At 54.8% G+C, this 26,293-nt stretch overlaps 2 protein-coding genes across 10 annotated transcripts in view; both read right to left on the minus strand.

Annotated features, from left to right (window-relative positions):
• Window positions 1-18,111, minus strand: part of NDUFA10 (NADH:ubiquinone oxidoreductase subunit A10) — a 52,305-nt gene extending 34,194 nt beyond the window's left edge. For all 9 annotated transcript variants that reach the window (XM_045034704.1, XM_023259943.2, XM_045034701.1 and 6 more), the window contains exons 1-7: window positions 17,954-18,111; window positions 14,379-14,547; window positions 13,435-13,650; window positions 10,862-10,948; window positions 8,004-8,125; window positions 6,684-6,763; window positions 1,275-1,329 (exon numbers count right to left, since the gene is read on the minus strand). In XM_045034704.1, the coding sequence (XP_044890639.1) occupies window positions 1,275-1,329; window positions 6,684-6,763; window positions 8,004-8,125; window positions 10,862-10,948; window positions 13,435-13,650; window positions 14,379-14,547; window positions 17,954-18,028 (804 nt within the window). In that variant the 5' untranslated portion in view covers window positions 18,029-18,111. The remainder of the gene's footprint in view (window positions 1-1,274; window positions 1,330-6,683; window positions 6,764-8,003; window positions 8,126-10,861; window positions 10,949-13,434; window positions 13,651-14,378; window positions 14,548-17,953) is intronic.
• A 5,967-nt stretch (window positions 18,112-24,078) lies between these two features.
• LOC101089458 (olfactory receptor 6B2) lies at window positions 24,079-25,129 on the minus strand. The gene has a single exon (XM_045034705.1). The coding sequence runs from the start codon at window positions 25,127-25,129 to the stop codon at window positions 24,209-24,211; it is 921 nt and encodes a 306-aa protein (XP_044890640.1). The 3' UTR covers window positions 24,079-24,208.
• Between the last annotated feature and the right edge of the window lie 1,164 nt (window positions 25,130-26,293).

Below are 26,293 nucleotides of genomic sequence, written 5' to 3' on the forward strand. Positions count from 1 at the left end.
CAGACTCCCCCGCCCCAGGGACTTCGTTCTAGAAGACGAGACCTGGCCACCGGAAGCAACAAAAGAACAAGAAAATTAATCCACTTCCTGAAGAGATCCAACAATCTGTGTTCCCAGCCTCCAAACCCTCAGTCTGTACTCTGATCTCCCAGAGGGGCGACCTTTTCAGATGCACTTTTCCCCAAAACACGCCACACCCGGGGTCCTCTCTTGAGTCTCAGGAATTTGGGTACTTCCAATTATAAACTGAAAGCATGGCACGGTCTTAGGAGCAAATGCAACGTTCTGCTCGGACACGTGGCATCTGATGGGTCCGTCCAGGCGTAAAACCGCCTAGGACAAACACACCCGCCTCCCAGGGACAAAAGTCAACAGAACTCAGGCAGTCCAAGCGGGTGGGCCATGTGCAGTCCTTGGAGCTGGCCCGGAGCTGCACTCGGATGCGGCCCCGGGCCCTAAGGGAGCGTCCCCCTCTCCGTGGACATGACCTCACTCCATAACCCTCTCCTCCTCTCGTGCCCAGAGCCGACCGGGCCCGTTGTCTCTGCAGCGGTCAACTCCACGGTACTGTCTGATGTCACCACCTGTACCTCAGCCCCAAACCATAAAACCTGTTCTTCCAGAATTTTTGTACCTTTTGTTTTGCCTTTTAGTATTTTATGATTAACTTCTAAAACATGGGACCTTCTTTTTGCCTAATGGATGATCAACTGCTTCAACACCATTTAAGAAATAATAATTTTCTTCTACGTCATGTTTTGTTTTCCCTTAAGGCACTGCCTTTGCCAAAGTCTCACATGCACACGCACGCACACGCACGCACACGCACATGCAACTGCTTCTCTACTCTCTGCTCTGCTCCATTTAGCCATTTATCAATTCTTGTGTTAAGGCCACACGGCTTTCATTACCATCGTTTTGTAATATGTTTTTGTTATTTGGGAAGACAAATGTTCCTGCATTATTTTTTTCCACTGTTTTTGGTTATTACTCATTAAGTTCTCATTGCACTGAGATTGACTCGAATTTTACAAAATGCACTTACTAATGTATTTTCTACAATTTTAAGATCCTAGAAACTAAGGTATTCACATAAAAATCAAAATCTCATGACCAGGGGAGTGAGATACGCTGGCTCAGTACCTCTTTTAAAAACCTTATGAAATATAGACATTTCTAAGACTGGTGGCAGCTAAACTGATTATCTGATTTATAAGAACCCTACACATGAAACAAATTTAAGAATAATCACAAACTTTCGGCCGATTTCTTACCTTTTCCGCATCTTGAGCTTCCCTTGCGCTATACTGTAAAACCTCACACTTCTCACTGCAAGAAAAAACAAGATGGAATTCAACGTAAATTTTCCAAGCTTACGTTAATGCGCAAATGAATATGTAACGTTAAAAACTATCACCACAAACAATGAAACCTCCCATTCTTTGAACAGGGTAGGGTGATACGCTGGGCACGTGCTGGCTCACGTGGTCTGAACGGCTAAGGAGGACCCACTAGCAGCAGAAACGTGTTCTAGGCTGGACAGCGGGCGCGTCTCCTGACTTCCCTTCTGACGATCTTACCCCCACCCCACAGGCGCCAGGAACAGTGGCGAAGGGGGACGGGGTCCATGGGTCACCTCCACGGGTTTCGCTACAGGACAGGACGAAGGCGCCCGGGGCCTCACTGAGGCATGGGCACAGAGAGTGGCCATGTGGTGGAGGAGGAAGGACAGGTTACTTGAGCTGCTAGAATCCAGGAGACAAACCGGCCCTCCGGATAACCTTTATCAGCCCAGGCCCGCAGCAGGGCAGAGCAGCTCACTCCCCCGGTCCCTGGCCTGAGTCTGGACACTGGAAAGTCACAACTGGATCCCAGACGGGGACAGCGCCATTTCCAGCACTTGTGCCTATCCCCCCGCCACGTTGACTGCCACCTGCCCAGCCAGGAGACGACTGGACCGCCACAAGCCACAGATGGGAAGTCTGCCCCCACCGCCACCTCCAGACCAGCCAGTGGGAGACCTGACGCCCCAACCCCGGCCGGAGGCCAGCAAGGCCGCCCAGACCAGAGGTCCACTGGACGGCCCGTCACCACAGGAGTGCCTCACCCCCATCCAGCAAAGGGGACAGCAGGATGTCAAGGACAGACTGCTACTTCCCAAGGATCATCTGCACAGCGTAAACGAGGCCATTCTCTCTTCCGACGTCTACACCACGGCACCCTGCCGCTGACAGAGGGTCCAAGAACGTACGAGCTACGCTCAAACTGAAATCCACGTGCCACCCTCCACCACGGCATCGGACGTCGCCAACTGCCGGCCACCTTCGACAGGTCACCGGTGCAGTGAGCGGAGTTAGTGCGGGGAAGGCGTCTGTATGCGTATCGTCACCGTGGCCTCACATTCATTCCAAGTGTAAGAAAAAACTCCCCAAGCACTGAAATTGCAGGTAAGCCCGCATGGCGCACTCCAAGACGTCCTCCAACGAGATAAGCGTTTCTTGCTGCAACGAGGTCACTGCGTTTCCCGTATCGCCACAAAGACGGGCGAAACGGTCAGAAACCATAAGCAGGTCGATAACGACCCCACAGAGCTAGAAACACAACCTCGGTGCACTGGCCGTTGCGGCTGGAGGGAGAGCGGCCCCCAAGCGGAGAGCCTGACGCACGCAGCCCCTCCTCAGGGGCCCGCGGCCTCTCACTGTCACTACGAGGAGAAAGGCACGCGGCGGGGAGTCCTTTCCCTCGACAAGTCCCACGAGGCAAAATTAAACCAAGTGCGTAGGAGACAGAGGCTGTCACCTCCCCTGGATGAGGAAGGGAGGGCGGCTGGCATGGAAACAACACGACTCTTCCTCACACGGCGACACGGTCTGGCGTCCTTGACCCAGCTGTCACGAGCGTGCGCGGGAGACATCAGGAACACGGTGACGCGTACCTTCGACACACGTAACTGAGCCCACCTCTTAAGTCCCCGCTGGCGGCACGCACCGTGTGGGGCGTACACGGTGACAGAGACAGGGTCCCCGCCCGTGCAGAACTGGCGACTCCAGACGGTCAATGGAAAACGGCCCGCAGAGCCGATTTCATAACCTAACATCTCCATCTTTCGTGTGACTCCATGCACCCAACGTTTATTCTCCGCGTGTCTACAAAGAGCAGCGTCCTGTGCCAAACGCCTCAGTAACAGAGCGACGGACGGCAGAGGATCCTGCTGTCGGGTCATGCCCGCCCCTCGTTCCCACTGGCCTGTGAAGGGAGGCTGAACCAAGAGGGTGGCCGAGATCTCAGAGATTCGGAGACACCCTCAAGGCCTATGGAGCGAACTCACGTCCGGCGGACCCCCTCAGGCCCCCCCCTCCCCCCCCCCCCCCCCCCCGTCTCGGGAACCGCTGTGCCTCCCGTGTCTCCCGTGACCCCAGCGGTCGTGGCAACATTTACAAACAGAGCAGCGTAAAGGCCTCCTCACGAGCGTGTGAAGCCAAGCCACGGTGCAAACTCATTCCCGACACGTTTCATAATCAAGGTAAGGAGGACAAAACACAGGCCTTCCAATGATTTTAAGCATAAATGTTCTCAAAGCCAGAAAACGTATTCCTGTGGTGGGTAGCTGTGTCTCCTGGCGAGAGCTGCAATGCTCCCCACGCTTTCATGGTCAACACGTAAGAACACGGCGAAGCGTCGCGTGCCTGCTCGGGAGAGGAGAGCTGACGGGACAGGCAGCCCGGACGGCAGTTGCCCTCAAGTCAGGTAAACCCACGCTGCTTCAAATACGGACATTCGAGCTAAAAAGAATTTCTCTTAAGCGATTTTGATTTTATTGCTTAATTACTGATACTCTAACAATGTTCTCTTCCAAGGTGAGTCGCTGTAAATACATAATATTGAACCAAATGACTTCGAATAAACATGCCCGGGAAACCTAAAATCGTTCCTGTGGGAAAACACCTCCTGAACTCTTGTGGGGAATAAGTTTAGGAATTCCCCGAGCTTGCAGCTTTGCGTTAACAAGGTTTAGGACTAAAGCATCGGAGATTAGGTCAACAGGGCAAAGCACCCCCAGCAGAGGACGAGAACGGAAAGCTACTTTCACAGGACGGAAGGTCCAGAATAGGTAAACACGTAAACAGGCTACAGACCACGGAGCAGGGTGAAACTGCCCGGAGCTAATTCGCAAAAAAAGTGTCCTGTTGACCCTGAGGTAGCATGCTCTATCTGTCTTATCCCCTAGGCAAGTTTGCTCGGGCAGCCGTGATTTTGACCCAGACCCCTAACACCACACAGCTTCGACACACACGAGTTGACGATCGCCGTTTCGTTGTCTCTTTCTGCACGTCCATCACGTTTGCGAGCCTTCTGACCCTAATAAATATGGAGCGAGGACCCTTCCTCAAGACTCGTATCCTCCCGGACATTAGCCTCTCTCACATTTAATTCTGCGTCCGCTCTCTCTGCGTCCGCTAGACAAGAGAGAACTCCAGACTCTGAGGCTGTGACAAATTCTAAGTCACGAACGCTTAGACACTTTAGATAACCTACTCGTCGTAGATTGCTTAAAGTTTTACATAAAACTTGTGGTTCCAGTCAAAGTCCAGTGAATTTCTAAGAGAACACCTTGGGAGTCACGTACGTCCCTCGCTGCACTGTGACCTGAGCCTGTGAACACTTAACATAAGGCAGACTGCACAGAAAACCTCACGTACGTGTTCACTGTGACAAATGGCCTCCAACTTAAGTGGGTCCCATAAACCCACATGGCTTGAGCCAGGACAATGCACAGGTCGTATCTGTTTAGAAGACAGGGCACACAGACATCACAGCAGGACCAAGAGGTAGAGCTCGTCCCCCCAGAGCGTGGCTCTCTGTTTCTCATCGGGGGTGGCACTGTCCTACCCGGACTTACTAGCAAAGGCCCCGAGGCCCCAGGTCAAGTCCCAAGAACACAGCCCTGCCCACCAGAGCGCCTCACCTCAGCGCGGCTGGCTCCCGAGGTCCCTGAGCGCCACGCTGGGGCCTCTCGGTGAGGCGGGAAGCACCCCGACCTGCGTCTCGCAAGGTGGACCGCGGGCAAGGACGCCGGGGAGGAGGAGCGGTCGCCGGCGGGCCTGGGACAGCATTTGCGACGCCGTGTATAAACTCAGCCAGCTCAGCGCGCTGGCCTGAGGCGCGTGTGCCGTGTGCCTCGGCGGCTTCCTGCGGCTCCGGGTCCGTGACCGAGATGGGTAAAAACCCACCCTGAGGAACCGTCACGCTAGCGCCGGGCGACAACGTGCAGACCCCGTGAGCGATCCGCGAGGCCCGCACAGCCCGACGCCGTACGGCCGCCCCGGCCCGGGAGGGTGTGTGCTCGGCTCTGCTCTGCTCTGCCCCGGGCTCTGGCGCCACAGGAGGGAAGCGGCACCTGCCTGGACCCGGGAGGGGCGCACGTGAGCTGTCGAGCGTGGCACGTGCGGCCCCAGGAGGGGGTCCCAGGACAAAGCAAGTACGGGTAGCCAGACCACGCCGTGGACACTTAGGGGCGGCCGGACACACTTTGTGATCTGGAAGCCCTCAAGGAGACGGTCTTCAAAATAACCACCAAGTGAAAGGAAATCCCCTCCCGACTGCAGCAGGATTCAGGCGTTATGAGCCGAAGTTCTACGGGAAAATCTGCGGGGAACAACCGGGGCCAGGGCCGTTCTCAGTTGTTTTGCAGCCGAAGATGTTCCAGAGGCATTTCCGGAACCGACGCGCTGCGGTCCACCGTCTCCCTCTGCCTCTTCACACACCTCCACACGTTGCCCTGGCGCAGGTTTACAAAACCGAGGTGTTTCCGCACCTCTGGTCTTACAAACAGAGCAGCGGGACGGGACGAAGGGGGCCCGCAGCTCAACCCTCTGTACCGCTGCCAGAAAGGGGCCTGTCACAAGACGGCGGCGGCAGTAAGCATCCATGCTCACGCTTAAAAAAATTAGTTTTCAACTTAAAAACCAGATTTTTCTTCCAAAGTTACCACAGTTTTTATTCACAATTTTATGCTCTGAAATCTTAAAGGCATGAGATTTTTAGGTACCAAGAGGGTTAAGTTTCCGAAAGTTTAAGAAATACTGCTAGGAACCTTCAGTGAAAGCATCAAACAACCTAATTCTGGCGGGACGCGAGGGAGGCCCACGACCACACGAGGATGGGCCACATGGAGGGGGCGGAAACACATTCGCTTTGCGCCTTCAGAAAAGGAAGAGAACAGGAGAAAAGAGAGAAACAGGAGAGTTTGGTGGGATTTCATTTAAAATTCCAAATGACCTTTCAGAAGAACTCTTAGAACCCGTAGGGATTGTTTATCCTCCTGAATTTTCTGTACCAGCAGGGGGCACTGCCGAGCAATCCTGGGTAGCCGTGACCGTCCAGCTGCCGGCTCAGGTGTCAGAGGAGTCCTCTGATGCTCACACCCTATTGTGAAACACGGCAAGGGTCTGCTTCCGGCTTCCCGTGATTTCAGAAGTAAAACAAAGGAAGATGGACGAAACAAGCAAGCCAAGAAACAACAAGACCCCACCGATCAAGCCGGAACGTGCGCTGTCCTGCTCCCTCGCAAACCTCAGCGCACGACGTGCCGCACAACACCCACCGTAGGGAGAGTGAACCCCCCGGGCTGCGGCGCACAGGGAGCCGCGTGTGAAGACGTGTGAATCGCGCGCCTGGCTCACCTCATCTCAGGCAGGAAGGTTTTCTTGTAGGCGTTCTCGATGTCCTGCAGATAGGCCGAGGTGACCTTCATCTCGTGTGGCTAAGCAAAAGAAGAAAAAAACAAGCGTGAAACATTTAGGCGTCTCTTTCTTTTACTTGTGCACGTGTAAAACGTGAAAACAAGCAACAAACACGGTTTTCTGGGAACAACTTGTGGGTGTCGTAGGGACGACAGAAAAGGGGCCTCGGTATCGGTCAGGATTAACCCGTTTGCCCAGGGAACCCACGGCATGACCTTGCACAGGCCTTCAGACGCGTGCTTCGAACAGGCTCAGGAAGAACACGGTGCGCATGTGTGCACACACACTGGGCCTGGCTCGCCCGCTCCGCTGCGCGCCCAAGACGAGAGGACCGGCCCACCTCTCCCCTCCCCCCTCACCCCCCTCTCCGCCACCCACTCCCTCCGTCCTTCTCGCTTCCCCGCCGCTCACACACCCGGCCCGCTCCCACTTCTCCACCTCTCACCCCCCTATCACCTCCAGGTGTGCTAAGCCAAATTCGGAAACTGAAAACTCCAATCACGAGCAGCAAGCTTCAGAATTTAAGACCTCTTCCAGTTCAGCCACGCTGCGGTCAAGTCACATCGCTGTTCCCTGGTTTCTTCGTGGCATTTACCTCCGCCTGATACACTGCCTACGCGTCCCCCTCACACAACTCTACACTGTCACCACGTGTCAGGAACAAATACCCTAAGTGGGAGCAGTGCTTCCCAAGAACCAGTCCTAAGGGCGGCGACGGTCTTCACGACCTCTGTCCCCCGCATCACGCCCACACGGCCGGTGGGCACCTTCAGTCTGCAGTGTCCAGGCCACCTAACCGAGTCTCGCCCGGCGCCACGTGCGTGGACCTCGCTGCTCAGCCGCTGCAGGCTCAGCAGGCAGGAACACGGGGACAGGGCTCAACGGGAGTGAAGCACCGAGAGGTGCTGAAGTGACACTCGGTCTGCCCAGACACCGGGCACGGAGACCCCGCGGGAGAACAGAAAGGTGCAGGGCACCGGGAAGTGGTCAGGACCCTGACCCGGCCTCACAGCGTGCTTTAGGGGACAGGGGACGACCGAGAGATGGGGCCAGGGACCGCGGGGCTCCGGTGGAGAGCAGGGACTGCGCCGGGACCCCCCTCCGTCCACCGCACGAGGGCCCACCCTCCGGGGGCTCCGCTGTGGGTGCCGCCCAGCTCCGTGAAGGAAGGTGGCGACTCAGCAAAGAGCCGCGAGCACTGGCACCGCAACAACGGGGACACGCAAAACAAACGGGGTCTTGAATTTAAGAGCTGGTTACATTTCCTTTCTTCTGAATCCGACTCTGGATCTCCGGAACCGGCACATCGATGTAGATGACCACGTGGGGAGGCAGGTACTCAGAGGCGGTGACCTTCTTCACCTCGTTGTAGTGCTCCACACCTGCCACACACGAGCGGGACACGTCTGTCACCCGCGGGCGTCCACATCGTGGACATCTTGTACACACTTTACTTTTCAAAAAACTCAACTGAAAAACATCTGATTACATGTACTCGGGTTCAACGTATTTCAGTAAATTTAATCAGCCAAGCAGACCGACCTTCTGAAGCAGATTTAGCAATGAGAAAACAAAGCAGCAAGCAGTGAAGGCTGGGGGAAATCCTCCTGAAGCTGTCGCCGTACCGAGCAAGCCGTACGCACAACAGCCACGCACGGCCGGTGATGCCGAACCCCATCCGCGCCGTTTCCAAGAAACCCTGCACCTGGACGTCCTCTGGCGCACAATGACGCCACTGGAAAGGCAGCCAGAGCACATTCTGGGTCGCTGGAACGAAACCACCACCCTCACCCGCCACAGCAGCAATGTCAAGAAACGACCATCTGCAGGTTTTCACATGGTAGAAACTTCCAGAAGCGATCACACGAAGAGCCACAGAAAGACAACTACTTTGCTGTCAAGAAAAGTCCCGGTGACCACTGCTAGCGACGCCTGCTTTGGGGGCGATTCAGGCGGACCTCTGACCCAAGGTCACAAGGGTCTGGGCCGGAGGGACAGGCTACGACGGTGGTGCACTCCAGGTAAGTGACCCAGCCTCACGGGACTGTGGGCACCGTTCTAACACTCGGCCTCATCCCGGCTTCCTGTCTGGTCCTCCCCACCCCCAGGCAAGACGTCCGTCCTCCTGCTTCCTCCGCCAAGTGCCCCTCCTCGGGCGTGTTCTGGGAGTCCCCACGGCTGAGGGGACCCTACCCCTGGCTGTGCGTGCGCCGTCCACCCCAAAGGAATCTGTTCTCCCAGCCCAACACAGAACTGACTCTCACGAAAGCCACTGCCCCCCACCCCGGGTCACTTCTCCGTTCCCGTCCCACGAGATCCCACACACTCGGTGACGACCGTGCCCCTGCCACCCTCACCGACCCCGTTTGGGTGCGATTCCGCAGCGGGCTTCCCTCCCCAGAGAGCCGGAAGCCAGCCCCAAGGACCCTGGCCTCGGTCCTCACTCCCTCTCCCGACTCTCCCGGGACAAGCGCATCCTCTGTCCGCGTCAATCCCCCAGACCGCGTCTGGGACACGCAACCACCTGGCCACCTCAGGGATCCCCAGCTCACACGCCCGCGTGGGACACCCGCACCTCGGCCCGCTGCCGCGCCCCGTCCTCTTCACGTGGCAAGGAGCCTGCTGAGCCCAGTTACTCCCCGACCTCCTCCTCACAAGGCCGATCGCCGGGCCTGCCCCTGCCCCGCCCTGCCCCGCCAGGTCTGCGCCCTGCCCGCTGTGGTGTCGGCGTGCCATCCTGCTCTGACATCCTCACCTCTGGCCTCCTGTCCTTGGATGTCCCCTCACCGAACACGTACTTCAGACGAACGAACGCAATGCAACCACATCCTTCCCACACCCGACACCTTGGGTGGCTCCTCGCCACTTTCAGGAAACAGCCAAGCCCCCCCCCCCCCCCCCCCCCCGGCCAGGGCGCAAGCCTCCCCTCCTCCCGCCCTACCTGCCTCTCCTGGGCCGTCCTCCCCCCGCGCTGGCCTCCCTGCCACGCTGCACCTCGCTCACCCGCTACCCTGCTGCCAGCCTGCTCTGGGCTCACCCAGGGCACCGTCCCGGACCGCACCCCGTCTCCCAGCCAGAGTTCTGGGTGCTTCCACAGGGTCCCGGAGTAACGGCGTCCACGTTGCTTCAATGCCGGCCCCGCCCTGGCCAGGACGGCAGGAGCTTCCCCGTCTCCTCACCCCAGGTCCCCGACGCCTAAGACGAAGCCCGGCACGCAGCCCACGTCCCAGAAAGGCTGTCTGACTGCCCGCAGCTGCTGCTCGGATAGCCTGTGAGGTCCATGGCCAGAAGCAAGGGCGCCGCGGCCCCTCCCGCGAGCACGGGCGGGCACCCCAACCGCCGGGCGCCTCCATCCCAGGCCGTCTCCTGGCCTGCTTCGCTCTCCACAGTCACTCACCGAGCGCTCTCGCTCTGCCCTCCAGGCGTGAGCCACCACCGCTCCAGCCAGCCGAGTGCCCAGGTGGACACGGTCACAGGCAGACGGCACAGGCTCTCCCGGCCCCGCCCTGGCGCGCTCCTACTTCCACGTCCTGCCCACCCTGACGTGGTTCCACAACCGCTCAGTCGGGCCACCTCGAACCAAGAGGCCTTCACTCCTGTCCGTCTGCCACCGTCAGACCTTCCACAACACCCTACCGGGGCTACCGTCCCTGGACGCGGCAGACCAGCACCACATCAGACAGAGGGAAAGGATGATGGTGTCCCTGGCATGCAGGTGCAGCCACGAGAAAAAGAAGACATCCCGATTATGCACAAGATAATACACTAAAAAACCGGCCAGTTCAGGGAAATTAACCCACAGATCAGAGAAAGCGGCTGCGGTATCCTGCAAGACCGAAGAGGGTCGGGGCAGCTCAGGGAGGTTGGGTGGAATCCGGGAGCTGAGCTGTTCAAGGATCCAGAACGCTTCCCTGCTTCCACTGGGAGATGGGAATTTAGGAGGAAAAGAGGGTGGAAGGAACCCGCCTTCTTCCTGTGGAAATTTAACAAGGACCAGCTTCTATCCGTCTGCCTGACAGACGTGCACGGAGAGAGCAGGGGCCGCGTGGGGAGCCCGCCAGAGCCTTCGCGAAGCTACGCAGCGTGTCCAGGAAGGCCCGACCGCCACGCCGACTCACACTGCTTCCGGATGAATCCTTGGTTATACATCGCGTCCAAGAAAACAAAGTCGCTGAAGATGGAACGTTCCAATACGACACCTTGTCCTGGTTAAAAACAGGGAAACAAGATTCAAAGTTCAGACACAGAAAAACCCAAGGCCCCAGAAACGAGTAATTTCACTTTACAAAGAGACAAGTCCTCTACCATACCGTTCAAACGTACGTATGTGTGCTCGTAAGTGAGAGACTGTTTTCAAGAACTAGAACATTTCTGGTTCGGGCAACGTGACATTCATCTCGTTCCGCCGGCTGCAGCAGAAACCCCCAGTTACGAGGAAGGTGCTTCACAGCTTCCGTAGCTTTCCCACCCCACCTGCTCACCGCACTCCCGACACACCCCGACGGCTCTGCCAGACCCCAGCGGCACCCACCACTCTCCCCACCCTCCCCCCCCCGTGCCCAGTTCATCAGCAAACCACCGGCGTCCTCCCAAGCACATCCAGAACCTGACCTTTCCCGACACACCCCGACGGCTCTGCCAGACCCCAGCGGCACCCACCACTCTCCCCCCCCCCCCCGTGCCCAGTTCATCAGCAAACCACCGGCGTCCTCCCAAGCACATCCAGAACCTGACCTTTCCGCCACAGCTGCCTCCCTGCAGCCAGGCCTCCCCACTGCTGGCAAGGTTCCCGCCCCCGCCACCAAGTAGGCCCTGCCTCCGTGCTCACTCCCGGCTGCTCTCACGGCAACACAGGGGCATTTGCAAAACTCAAGCCAGACTGCGTTACTCCTCCGCTCAAATCTGCTAGTGGCTTCCTCTCTCCTCCAGAGGAAAACCCATCTTGCCCAGGCAACTTCTCTGACCTCATCCCGTCCACTTCCGGCCTCACTCACTGCGCTCCTGTCACAGGGGCCTCCTGTGACTACAGCCACTCCGAGCACCGGTCCCCCCGGGCTCAGCCCTGCTGTGCCAGGATAGAGGCCTTCCCCAACCTTCCCACCTGCAAGCAGGGCCCCGGCCCCACGGCAAACCCCTCCTCAGCTTCTCGCGACCTGACGTGGCACTGAACTCCCCCACGTTTACTGTTCATCTCCCCAGGAAAATGTAAGCTCCGGGAGGGTGCGGGCTTCACTTTCTGAACCCCAGCTCCTAGAATGCACCTCACGCAACGGGCACTCACAAAACACTTAACGGTTAGTACAACATAGACAGAGACGAGTAAGTTTTTGTTTAAAGTGATTCTTCTTAACTTTAAGAAAGGGAGAGTCCCAAGAGGTGAAGTATGCTTCAGAAAGAATCTGGAATGAGCCAAGTGTCAGCGTTAATCCCAAGCCACCAACCAGTTCCCGTGAGCCAGGTCCTGGTACAGAACATCACGAGGTGACCGCATCTTTTCTTAGAAGCAGCACCAACGAAAATCAGGGCTTCCGTTCATAGAAGGAAAAGTACCACTAAGGACGTTCTGAACACCCAAGACAAAAACTAGACTCCTCTGTAACCGTTTCGGTCAAGAGCGAATCCTGCACCTCCTGGCCTGTGTCGTATACGTGGAACCCTCCTGGCAGTGGTTCCCAAATGCCGCTTTGCAAACCAGTTCCGTCAGTCACCTGGGGTCCCCGTCAAACATGCTGTACCTCCTCGTCCTCACACCCCACGAAGCACACCCTCCAGGCGGCAGCTGAGCGGTCTGTAAATGGCTCACCAGGTAACTGGCGACCAGGCGTGGCCATCACTGCCGTAAGAGACGGACACAAGGCTCATACAACCTGCACCCCCTCCTCTCACGTGCACACACGTCATCTCCACCTGCGAACTCAGCACCGCCAAGGCTTGGGAGCTATGCCCAAGCACCCCGGTGTCTGTTACCGATTCTTAGGGCACGTTGGGGTAGGGGCCGAGCGTCACCCACGCTGCTGGTGCCCAGGATAACGCAGTCCCTCCTGGATTGGACCCTGCTCTGTGCTAACTTTATGTCCTGAGCCCTGCTGCTGGTCTCCCAGACTCCAAACGGTACCCACCCCAACATACAGTCCTCGTCCATCTCTTGCCGGCTTCCAGTGACTTCCAGAAACACACCCCCCTTCCAATCGTCTGGGCCCTTGGGGCCTTGCGTGTTCTGCCTCCACCACTGCTGCACTTCCTCCAGGTTTAGCTGCTCCCCAGTGGACTGATGGCAGATCCCAGCCCATCTCTGGGCCCTAGGGACGAGCTTACTTTGTGTGTCACATCTCTGTGTGACTCACAGCTCCGTCTGCAGGAGTCTGACTCCACTTCCTCACAGCCCTTTAGAGGCTCTCTCTTTCTTCCACGGCTTTGATACATTTCACTGCCATGCCTACACCGGCGGCACAGAAATTCCACACAACCCACACCCCTCGCTCCAGCACGCGAAAATGAAACACGATTCGGGGACTTTCATTCCGAAGCAATAGCAGCGTGGGTCTCGGGGAATTTATGATCCTGTTAAAAAAACAGAACCTGCCCCCGCCAACGCCCTTAAAGAAAAGCTCTGCTTCGAGGCAGTCTACAGTGGCGATTCCAGAAGGGGTTCACGTGCAGGACACGCCCGAGCGCCGCCCGGACACCGTACCCGTGCTCAGCAAGTGCTCCAGGGCGTCGGCGTACTGCAGGAGGCGGCTGGCGTACAGCCAGGACTGCAGGCGGTAGCTGTTGCCGTCGTTACTTCTCGGGTCCTCGTAAAACTTCTCCACGCTGCAGCTGCCGCTAAGCTCCACGTCCAGGGGCCTCCCGTCTCCCGTCGCGCCGTCCGCGTAGTGGATCCCGGCTTCGGGGAAGTGCTTCAAGCCTGAGAAGAAGCAATGTGATGCGAACGCCTCCCCCGCCATCGGCGGGCAGCAGGGACTCACAGAAAGCGAGCCCCATCTGCATACAGGGCGGAGGCCGGTGGCACAGGACCCGGGGCAAGTTACCCTCACGCCTGCCTCCACACAGGACACTAAAGACGACGTGTCCAGAGCACTCGTGGAAGACAAGCATGTCGGCGAAAGGGCCGGCCTACAGTGCGTCCCTGGTACCCTCGCGGGAGTTCCTCCCGAAAAGGAGAGCGGCCCACGACCGCGGGGAGCCCCCAACGCGCGACCGGGCACCAGCCCGTCAGCTACCACGGGAAGTACGACGGCGTCTCCACCGGGAGTCAGGAGACGTGGTTCGGGTCCCGGCTCCGCACTCACCAGCTGCGCGACAGCAGCCCCCTCCGGAGCTCACCCGTCTGCAAGCGGCAGCAGTGATCAGGGCCCCACCCCGGAGGACCGTCACAGAGCTCGGGTGAGACCGCTCACGTGAACGTGCTCTGCTGACATTATCAAGAAAAAGTTCCAACGCAAACTGACAGCCAGTATGGATTTAAAAATGTTTCCAAATCCGAAAGATTAAAAACAGCTTTTAGTGTATTTTAAAAATGTAAAATACCTACCTCGGGCCCAATTCCACCCAGTCTATACGAAAGGAAAATCAAACTCAAACAAGCAACGATGCACCTGAGAGAAAGGAACTCCACGTGACATACATCCGTACCTAGTTTCTCTGCTATTTGTTTTGCAAGCTCGCCTTTTCCAGAACATATATTGCCGTCTACAGTTATCACTTTGCTGTATTCTGTGAATTTTTTGGTGGTTCTTTCGCCGAGTATGTATGCCAAAGGGCCATACTGTAGCCTGCACTGGGCGCCTGTATGAATTCCTTCCTGGAAAACACAACAGCATGACGTGAGTGAGCATTCCACTTCCCACAGGCACCAGCAGCTATTAGGTAAAAATGCCAAGAAGACCTCTGGTGATAAAAATACCAACATCTATCCGACTTTGGCTCAGGTCATGACCTCACAGTTCCTGAGTTCAAGCCCCATGTTGGGCTCTGTGCTGACAGCTCAGAGCCTGGAGCCTGCTTCGGATTCTGTGTCTCCCTCTCTCTCAAAAATAAACAAACGTTAGAAAACAAAACAAAACAAAACAAAAAGAACCCAACATCTAGGGGCACCTAGGTGGCTCAGTAAGTTAAGTATCCAGCTCTTGGTTTCGACTCAGGTCATGATCTCATGGTCTGTGGGATGGAACTGTTTCAAAACTCTGCACGGACAGTGCAGAGCCTGCTTGGGATTCTCTCTCTCCCTTAGCTCTCTGCCCCTCCCCCCGCTCATGCACGCTCTCTCAAAATAAATAAACTTGAAAAAAAGCCAACATCTACATTTTTATTACCTAGTTATTTAATTACCGGTCTCCCTGCCCCACCCCCCAGCGTAAGTTCGTAAGTACAGGGGGGTTGTTGGTTTTGTTCACCGTTAAATCCTCAGGGCCTGGAACAGTGCCTGAAACAGAATACGCTTACCATGTTCAATATAAGTTGGATGGATGGATGGATGGATGGATGGATGGATGGAAGGAAGGAAGGAAGGAAGGAAGGGAGGAGGAGGCGAAGGGAAGACAGGAGTAAGGGAACAGAGCATTTTTCTAGTCCAGATTCCTGTCCTGAGCTCTAGACCTGGTTACCTGCCTTTAAACAGCTCCATCCAGAAGTCCTGAAGGTATCTGACAACTAACAGGCTTAAAACTGAAATTTAACATCCATGCTCTAACCCCCAAATCTGCTTTCCTTCCCAAGTTCCCTATCCGCTATCCACCAAGCAAAACCAAGCAAACACAGGATCACCTTGGATATCCTCCTCCTCCTTCCAACCCTACAGGCACTCACAAAATCCTATTGACCTTAACTCTTAAACCTCTCAGGAGTGAACTGTCCTGCCCCTGTCCCCACTGCACTGACTGTGCAGACATCTTCACATCTCTCACCTACAGCGCAACATCTCGTCTCCTGTCTCCAACACACCCGTTCTCTGCTCAAAAGCCACATGATCTACTCTCCACAGCACGCAACACACTCACACAGAAAGCAACGCAATCAAAAGGCAAGCAACTAAGAAAATCCTTAGTGTATATAAAAGTTGTATAGATCAATAAGGAATAGTGACAGAATAAGGAAGAATAGGAACTCACAGCTTATTTTTACAGTATTAAAAATAGCCAAAAACTGTACGAAAAAATGTTCACTCACTTAGTTATTCATTCAACAAGTATTTACTAGGAGCCCACACGATGCAGTGCGCTTTTTCTAGACAACTGGGGATGTGGATATGAGCAAAAGGGTTCCACAGGACAACAAAACAGAGAAGAAGTTACAGCTGACCCTTGAACAGTACAGGAGTTTGTGGTGCCGACACCCCCCCCCCCCATGCAGTTGAAAATCCACGTACAACTTCTGACTCCCTAAAAACTTGACTATTAATAGCCTACTGTTGACTAGAAGCCTTCCCGGTAACACAGAAAGTTGATGAACACACACTTTGTACACGTATCATGCACCATATTCTTAAATTAAGCAAGCTAGAAATTACCAAGAAAATCATAAGGAAAAGAAACTACATTCACAACACTGTACTTATAAAAAAAAAAAATCGCAAATAAGCAGACCCATGCGGTTCAGACCTGTGTTGTTCAGGACTCAACTGTCAACAACATATGAGGTGCTGTGGAGGGCAGCATGGCACATGGGCTGGGCCGTGTGTTACAACAGGTGGCTACGGACCCTCTGAAGAAAGAGTAACATTGAGCAAAGACTGGAAGGTGCTGAGGGAACTGGCCAAGTGGACATGTGGAAGAGGGTCTTTCAGGCAGAGGAAACTGTTCGCACAAATGTCCGGAGGCCAGAGTGCTGCAAGCCAGCATGGCCAGGCTCACCTACGCCAAGTGGACCAGGCAAAAGCAGAGGAGATGATAAGGAGATGTTGATCATATTGTACCTTGAACCCTAGACATTAATCACCCCCTCCTCCAGGCTACGTATGAGCCATGCGCAAACTGTTCCCATTTGCGTCCACAACTTGAACATAGCACCGATGTGGCACAAAGCAGGTGCACGGTAATGTCTGGTCAAGCAATCAGCCATTTCCCGACTTCAAAATCTTTAGGAAGTGCTTTTTTATAGAGTTACAGTAGTACTCTCTACAATTTCCCATCCTCAGTCCCGTTTACTGCTCTCTAGAATCATATGGAATAACTGATCTTTCATGACACATTTCCCATTCCTTTGCGTATTCAAGTTACAAGGTGTGTACCTTTTCATCTTACTCATTTTTCTCCCACTTACTGAAGTTCATCTATATCCGCTGTGGAAAGTACCAGGAAGTGAACGGTTATGGGGCGGGGGGAGGGGGGGAGCAATCTGTCTAGTGCATGTACTGCAGCAAAATAGCAAAATATCACCTCCTTTATTCTGGGTCCCTCACTTCCACTATCACAATTCCCAGGACTCCAGATATTAAAAAGATAACCACTTTTCTTCGGCGGCCTGAGTTATCGCCTAAAAACACGTATATGACTTTGATAAGACAGCTGCACTGTTCTAAAATCCTCTCATCAAAATCTTTAGGAAGGAGGTCAAGCAAGTCCCTTTACAATTTGACACCAATGTAGTTCCAGCCCTTAGCAAGCAAACACGCTACTCTGCGACCACAGTTACAAAAGAAAGTTCCCTAAGGTTGCCGGCCTCGGTTCTTTTGCTTCCTTGGTCCTCTCTGCGTCAACGCCATCCCACTGTTCTCAGCCATAGGAAGTCCTAATCCCTTCAGAGCTAACCGAACGCCTTCTCTTCGCTTTCTGCTCCACAGTCACATCCCCGCGGCGCCCAGCAAGGGCTGGGCCCCAACTGGGCTTCACCGAGCAGCGGTGGATGCCGCTTACTTAGTGGATGAGGAGCGCGGGCCCCGGGCTCTGCTAGGCTCGGCCGCACCTGCTCGTGCGCCCGTCGTCCTGCCCCCCCGGGGCACCTGCAGGCTGGCCTCCCACGCCACGGCGGCCCGGCGGCCGAGTCACCTCCGCTCCCCTCCAAGCCTTGTGCTCGGAGCTCAGGTGACACGGCCTGGAGAAGCTCCCGGCCCCCAGCAAACCTGCCCGCGACTCAGGACCGAATACTCCGGGGGCCGCGGGTGTCCCCCCGAGAGTGACCCCGGCAGCCGCGGCCCCGAGGCGCGGGGAGGTGAGGGAGTCGGCGCCGGAGGACGGGCCGGCACCTCCCCCCGCCCGCCGCTTGCCGCTCACCACGCGCTGGACGACCGCCGCCAGGCCCCGCGCCGCCGCCGAGGCGGGGAGCCCTCTCAGCAGCCTCAAGGCCATGGCTCCGCGGTCCGCACCGGCTCAAGGACCCGAGGGGACGCGGTCGCGGCGGGGTCCTCTTCCGCGGCCGGCGCGCCGCCGTGACGTCACGGCCGGGGTGCCCGCGCGACGCCTGTCAGGAGCGTCCGGGCGCGAGGCGCAGGCGCAGGCGCAGGCGCAGGGCGACGGGGTGTGGGCTCCCGTTGGACGGCCGCCCCGGCTGGGCTCCCCCTGCGCCTGCGCCTCGCTCGGCCTTCGCAGGGTCCGGCCCCCCGACCTGGGCCTGCGGCTGCGACAGAGACGCTGGACAGCGTCGGCGGGACTCCGCCGGGGTCCCGAGGCCGCCCCGGCGCTGGCAGATGCTGCGCCCGGGACACCCCCCTCCCGCCCGCGGCCCCGAGGCCGCCCGGGCGGACCTGCAAATCACCTGGGTCTCCCCGGCCCCCCCCGGAGCCGGAAGCCAGTCCGAGGCCGGGAAGGTGTCCCGGGACTGGGGCGGGGCAGGGAGAGGGGCTGCGGGCGGACCTAGCCGCCCCAGGGCCCTTTCCGGCGTCCTCGTCCTCCAGGCCGGGCCCCGAGGGACCCCGGGTCTGGCGGGGCGTGCGGCACCTCGGACGACACTGGAACACGCGCGCGCTGTGGGTGCTCCATCACCGCAGTCCTTTCGAGGGTCCGGGTGCTCGCCTCCCCGGTTAGCACGAGTTGACTTCCACGTGAGATGCCTTTCCCGCCTGCCGTTCGGAAAGGTGTCCGAATCTCCCATCTCTCGGGCTTGTTCTCAACACCCGGACGTTTCTATCGTTTAACCTCCTCTCGGCTTCGGCTTTTCGGAACGATCGTGGAATTGCATGCCCGAGTGGGAATGCCGTTGTGAACACGAAGGTCGGCCAATGGATGCTTCTCCGATGCGAGAATCCTGCTTATCCACAGTGCAGAGTCCTACTCCGCAAAGCCAGAGCGTCTGCCTTAGGAGATCGGGGATAGGCCCTGAAACCTGTTTCACAAGCGGACTCACCTGCGGTATCGGAGGGACTGTCCGACAACGCAGAGGAAGAATGAGCCCCTGGGCCGGGACTCCTGCACCCAGCAAAGCTGTCCTTTAGATGTAAAAGGGGAAACAGAGACACTCTGGGGTGAAGGAAAACGGAGAGACTCTGTTTCCAGCAGGCCCCCACCCCTAAAGTCTGGCTAAAGGAGCCCTCCAAACAGAGAAAACGGTAACAAGAGGAGGCTGGGGGTTTCGGAAAGAAGGGATGACCATGGCATGGGTGAGATGGGGGTAAATATAATAGACCATCCTTCACCTTGGGAGTTTCTCAGATCACATTGGATGGTTGAAGCAAAAATTGTAACATCATTTGGTACAGTGTTTAATGTATGTGGAGGAAACACTCAAACAAGCACATTTAGAAATTGGGGGGTGGTGGTGGTGCAAGGACTTCAGTGAAAGTAGCATTTCGCTCTCCCACCAGAAACGATAAAGCAGTGATATGACAGGTTAAGTCACGAGCACTCGCTGTGATATCTAGAGCAAGCGCTAAGGAAACCACACGATACAGAACCGTACTGCCCAAAACATCACCTCAGAAGTAAGCTGAATTGTTATTATTATATTACATCTAAATCAAGATGGCTCTCTAAAGAATGTAAAACTTTCCAACCAGAAGGTAAGAAAAAAGGAGCAAAGGAAAGAAAGAAAGAAAAAAAAAAAAACAGACATCACCCTAATAATGATTTGCTAACCTAAATTATCCAAATTGAATTTGTAATTTAGGGGGCGCCTGGGTGGCTCAGGAGGTTGAGTGTCTGACTTTGGCTCACGTCGTGATCTCACGGTCCATGAGTTCAAGCCCCGTGTGATCACGGAGGTAAATGTACACCTACAAAGTCATAGACACTAGTGACAGAATTACCTTCAGGACCGAGGACCAGGGAAGGACTTCTTGGACTTGACCTCAAGAGCGTGATGCACGAAAGGGAAAGGTGGTTCATGGAACCCCGCAAAATCAAAAAGGTTTGTTCCGTCGGGGACCCTACGCGGACGGAAGGGCAGCAGCAGAGGGGGAGAAGAGGCGCGCAGCCTGACAAAGGCCTTGCGTTCGGGACCCGTAAGGAACTCTCAAAGCTGAACATTCAGAAACAGCCCAGCTAGAAAACGGGGAAAAGATGTGAACAGACACTTCCCGGAAGAGGACGCACGATGGCCACCAAGCACGCGAGAAGACGTTCCGCATCGCTAGCCGTCGGAAAAAGGTAAATTAAAGCCCGAGGAGGCGCCGCCGCGCACTTGCCGGAGGGGCGGAGTGAGACACGGCCATGACCCCCGCGCTGGAGAAGACGCAGAACCTGGTCACGCGGTCGCCGCCGGCGGGACGGGAAGCGGCGCGGCCGCTCTGCTGGAGAGTCGGCAGGTGCCTTTGGCGCTAAAAACGGGCTGAGATCCAACCCGGCCCTTGGTCTGCGGAGAAGTGAAAACCGGTTCACAGAGAGACTTGTGCTTGTGCTTGACTGTTTACCGCACCCTCGTGCCTCGCAGGCAGCCAGCCGCTGCCCCCGCCCCCGCTTGTCCTTCCGCGCTGGGGCACCCCTGCTACAGAGCACTGGTCGGCAATAAAAACAGACTGTGGGTGGACCGCAGGGGAATCAGGCTGAACGGGAAAAGCCGATCTCAAAAGATCACGCACGGTGTGATTCCGTTTGTATAACATCCTTGAAGGCACAGTTACAGAGATGGAACAGATCAGCACTTGCCAGAGGCCAGGGCATGGAGTGTGCCCCCTGTGGTGACGGAAACATTCCACATCCTAGAAGGTGGCAGTCCACGAAGCGACACAGGCAATAAAACTACAGAGGTACACGTGTGCGCGCGCACACACACACACACACACACACACACACACAGATGAGTGCGCGTAGAATTGGTGGGAACCCAGATACCTTCTGTGGATTGCACTGAAGTCAGTGCCCTGCTATTCACGCTGAACTCGTCACACTAGATGGTGTCATCAGGGAAGCCTGAGCGAAGGATGCAGAGAGCCTCCCTCTATGTCTCCCTGCGACCTCCTGTAAATCTATAATTATTTCAAAAAGAAAGTTCTAGAGGTGCCTGGGTGGCTGAGTCACTTAAGCGTCCAACTTTGGCTCGGGTCATGATCTCACGGCTCATGAGTTCCAGTCCCGCCTCGGGCTCTGTGCTGACAGCTCGGAGCCCAGAGCCTGTTTTGGATTCTGTGTCTCCCTCTCTCTCTGTGCCTCCCCTGCTCATACTCTGTCTCTCTTTGTCTCAAAAATAAATAAAAACATTAAAAAACAATTTTTTAAAAAAGGGGGTGCTTGGGTGCCTCAGTCGGTTGAGCATCCGACTTTGGCTCAGGTCATGATCTCATGGTTCACGAGTTCAAGCCCCGTGTCAGGCTCTGTGCTGACTGCTCAGAGCCTGGAGCCTGCTTCGGATTCTGCATCTCTCTCTCTCTCTCTGCCCCTCCCCTACTTGTGCTCTGTCTCTCTCTGTCTCTCAAAAATAAATAAACATTAAAAAAATTTTTTTAAAGAAAGTTCTAAAAATTGTGTTCTAGGTGCCAGCAACAAAGGAATAGAGATTAATTTTTTTAAATTAAAAAAGTAAAAAATTTTAAAGTTACCATTTGTGTTAGTTTAAAAAACCCAAAACTCAGGGGCTCCTGGGTGGCGCAGTCGGTTTGGTGTCCGACTTCAGCCAGGTCACGATCTCGCAGTCCGTGAGTTCGAGCCCCGCGTCAGGCTCTGGGCTGATGGCTCAGAGCCTGGAGCCTGTTTCCGATTCTGTGTCTCCCTCTCTCTCTGCCCCTGCCCCGTTCATGCTCTGTCTCTCTCTGTCCCAAAAATAAATAAAAAAACGTTGAAAAAAAAATTAAAAAAAAATTAAAAAAAAAATTAAAAAAAACACAAAAACCCAAAACTCAAATATGCCCAGAAAGATGTGAAAGATGAATACACTGAAAATGACAAACAGTATTGAGAAGTTGTAAGTGAACAGAGGGGTGTGCCTTGCTCTTGGATTAAGAGTCTCAAAATTCTAAAGATGACAGTTCTCTCCAGACCGATCTATAGATTCAGTATAATCCCAATAAAAATCCAACAAATTTTTATTTTGTTGAAATTGACAAGCTGATTCTCAAATATGTATCCCCCACCACCCATTTGGGAAGGGCTAAAGATAACCAAGGCAATCTTGAAAAACAAGAACAGAGATGCTGGGCTTACTACCAGACGTCAATATTTTAAAAAGCCATAGTAACTACAACTGCATGGCCAGTGCAGGAATAGACACATAGACAAGTGGAACAGAATTAGGAGTCCAAAAAGAGAGGAGGATGGACAGACAGGGAGATGGATGGCTGGGTGAATGGATGAGTGGATAGATAGGTGATAGAGAGATGATAGATAGATAGATAGATAGATAGATAGATAGATAGATAGATAGATGATAGATGATACATAGATGATACATAGATAGATAGATAGATAATAGATAATAGATATATAGATAGATGATAGATAGATAATAATTGATAGAAAAATAGATAATAGATAATAGATGATAGATAGATAGATGATAGATGATACATAGATGATAGATAGATGATAGATATATAATAGATAATAGATATATAGATAGATGATAGATAATAGATAATTGATAGAAAAATAGATGATAGATAATAGATGATAGATAGATAATAGATACATAGATGATAGATAATAGATAGATGATAGATAATAGATGATAGATAGATAATAGATGATAGATAGCTAATAGATGATTGATAGAAAGATAGATGATAGATAGATAATAGATACATAGATAGATGATAGATATATAATAGATATATATATAGATAGATGATTGATAGATAATAGATAATAGATAATAGATAGATGATAGATAATTTGGTTTATGGAAAGGGTGACAGTACAGGGGGGGAAGACATGGTCTTCTCAATAAATGGCAAGTGCCGGGCACCTGGGTGGCTCAGGCGGTTGAGCGTCCAACTTCGGCCCAGGTCATGACCTCACGGTTCGTGATTTAAGCCCCGCGTCAGGCTCTGAGTGCTGACAGCTCGGAGCCCGGAGCCTGCTTCGGATTCTGTGTCTCCCTCTCTCTGCCCCTAACCCACTCACGTTCTGTCTCTGTCTCTCTCAAAAATAAATAAACATTTAAAAAAATGTTTTTAACGGCAGGTGCTGAGTCAATTTGATATTCAGATAGAAAAGCAGGAACTTTAGCCGGTATCACATACCGTAAATTAAAATCCACTTCAGGTGGGTTGTAAATCTAAACATGAAAATTTAAACAATAAAGCTCGTAGAATTAAATAGGGGAATATCTTTATGGCTTGGAACGGGCAAGCATTTCTTGAGTGGGAAGTAACTTGACTGTAAAGGGAGCAAACGGACAAACTGGACGTGAAAATAAAGCAGGTCCTCCTTATTGGAAGACACCGTAAGAGAAGGAAAAGGCAAACCCAGAAACCCAGAAACTAGGACATTTTTGCAATAAATGCATCGATGGAGGCACGTGCCCAGAACGTGGAAGAATGCCCACATGTTGAAAAGAAGCAGCGAGTAGATACGCGGCTAGGGGAAGACGTGGTGAGGGGCACCTGGGCAGGTGCACCTCCAGGACAGCCGACCGCTAACCTCACGGGGACACTGCGTTTGTCACTGGGGAACTACAGACTGAAGTACGGTGAGATCCCAGCATGACCCCAGGAGAGTGAATGTATATTAATGAGAAGAAATGACCCAGAATGCTCGCAGGGGCACTGCCCCTAAGAGACAGCATCTACAGCACCGCCCACGCAGTCAATGCATAGGTGTGTTGTGATACGTTTATGCAAGGCGATATTACAGGCGATCCGCACGAGTCACTGCTACATGCAAAAACACAAAGGATTCACCCAAGCGTCCTAGCGAATGAAAGGAACCTAGCGGCATCTTCGTGACTGCGTTCATAAAACGCTCAAAAATACCAAACCGCCTCCTGTCCTTTCGTGAAAACGAAAGCAGATGAAGCTTTATGATTTGGGCGCGGTTCTGCAGTTTGCTAAATTTCACTTGCAAATTGACTGTCGAAAGCATAAAGTGCGACATGAGATAGCATTTTGTTATCACTAGGCATGAGACTTTAGGACATCGGATTGTCCTACCGTGAAAATCGACCTAGCCCAAGACCTTTTTCAAGGCAGCCTTAAATTCTTTGTTCCTCAGGCAGTAGATCAAGGGGTTGATTATTGGGGTGAGGACCGTGTACACAGCAGAGACGAGCTTGTTGGAGCTCCGGGAGTCAATGGCCTGGGGCCGGACGTACATGAAAAGCAAGGCCGTATAGAAGATGGTGACCACGGTGAGGTGGGACGCACAGGTGGAGAAGGCCCTCCAGCGGCCAGTGGCCGAGGGGATGCGCAGGACGGCCAGGGCGATGTGCCCGTACGACAGCACGGTGGCCACGAGCGGCAGCACCAGGATGACAAAGGCCACGACGAAGTCCACCAGCTCTGCGGTCGAGAAGTCTGTGCAGGCCAGTTTGAGGATGGGGGAGATGTCACAGAAGAAGTGGTTCAGGACGTTGGAGCCACAGAACGTGGCGCTGGAGATAAAGTACACCTTGATCACGGAGACGGAGAAGCCGCACGCGAAGGAGAAGGCCACCAGCCGGACGCAGAGCCCCGTGGTCATGATGGCGTGGTAGCGCAGGGGGTGGCAGATGGCCACGTGGCGGTCATAGGCCATGGAGGCCAGGAGCACGCACTCGGTGCATACCAAGGAGCTGAAGAAATAGAGCTGGGTCATGCATCCGACAAAGGAGATGCGCTTCCGCTGCAGGAGGAGACCGTCCAGCATCTTGGGGACGATGGCAGACACGTAGCAGATCTCCAGGGCGGACAGGGCGCCCAGGAAGTAGTACATGGGCCTGTGCAGGGAGGAGCTGCTCCGGACGGCGAGCAGGACGGCCAGGTTCTCCGCCAGGACGAAGAGGTAGGTGAGCAGGAAGAGGAGGAACAGCACAGGCTGCAGCCCAGGGGCCGTGGGGAAGCCCAGCAGGACGAACGCGCTGACCGTGCTGCCGTTCTGTCCCCTCATTCCCGTGTGCCGGGAGCCCAGGCCTGCAAAACACCATTGTTCCAGGGTGAGGGGCCTCGGGGCCACTCGGGAGAAGGCAGAGCTCCCCCCGCAGGAGAGGTTCAGCCCCAAGAGCGAACGCCGCGCTCCACGAGCAGCTGGGGGAACAGAAACAGTCCCCACGTGAAGCCTTTCCCATCACGAGGTTCCCGGTGTCCTTGGGGCCAGTCATGCTGAGGAGGGGGCCCTGCGGTGCCCGCCCACGTCGTCCCCCCTGCCCCACGAGGTGTCGCTTCCCGACAACCTGGAGTTCTCCAAAGACTCTAATCCCAGTAAGGAGATCCACAGTTCTCTGCAGCCAGGGTCGCGCCACGGTCGCCTGGTCCGCTCTTTGTCATCTCGCACCTTCTCCCTAAATCAGTAGATACCGACCCTTCCGCCTGGTTTCAGAGTTGATTTCATAAGAGGAAGGGACACCAGCGGGGCTCGTGGGACGGTGGGATATGGTGCCCCAGGTTAGCCAGACCCCAGACCCAGGCACACCCACGGGGCTGGGGGTCTTAGGGAGCAGCAGGCATCGCCCAGGCTGAGAGGGAAAGCGGTCACATGTCTATCTTTGTGCCATCTCGAAACTCCTAAAAGTATGGCAAAGCAGTAAAAAGATAAAAACCCATAACATCGAGACAGCAAAAGAGACCAGGAGGGGAATATCAGCAAGGGAAAGATTTCCACCCAACTCTGGAAGGAAGAAAGCAGATGGCAGAAAGTGGCCGGGGCAGCAAGGGCAGAGGAATCTAGAATCTTCTCAAGGGCCTGTATCTTCCCAGCACCTGACAGGTGTGACGGGAGGAGGTGGAGGCGGTGAAAACAGGGCTCCTACATGTGGTCTGCTTCCAGAAAAGTCTAGTGGCTGCCCTTGCACGGCTCTCCCCATCCCCCGTGTGGGTCCCCAGAGCCGGCCTTGATGGGACAAAGGACCACGTCACCCTCATCACCCTCTTCACGAACCAAGTATTGTAACATGAAACACATCCCATCATCGTCACCAGGGCCCTAGGAAAACAAGGCTGACATCTCCGGGTTCAGATGAAGTCAGACCCAAATCGAAATGCTCACAGGGCTTACCCGACATCGAGGCAGAACCAGGACACAAGCCGGGTCCTCCGCCCCCACGGCTGCAGCCCC

This window comes from Felis catus, chromosome C1 (genome assembly GCF_018350175.1).
Source record: "Felis catus isolate Fca126 chromosome C1, F.catus_Fca126_mat1.0, whole genome shotgun sequence".
NCBI classification, from domain to species: Eukaryota; Metazoa; Chordata; class Mammalia; order Carnivora; family Felidae; genus Felis; species Felis catus.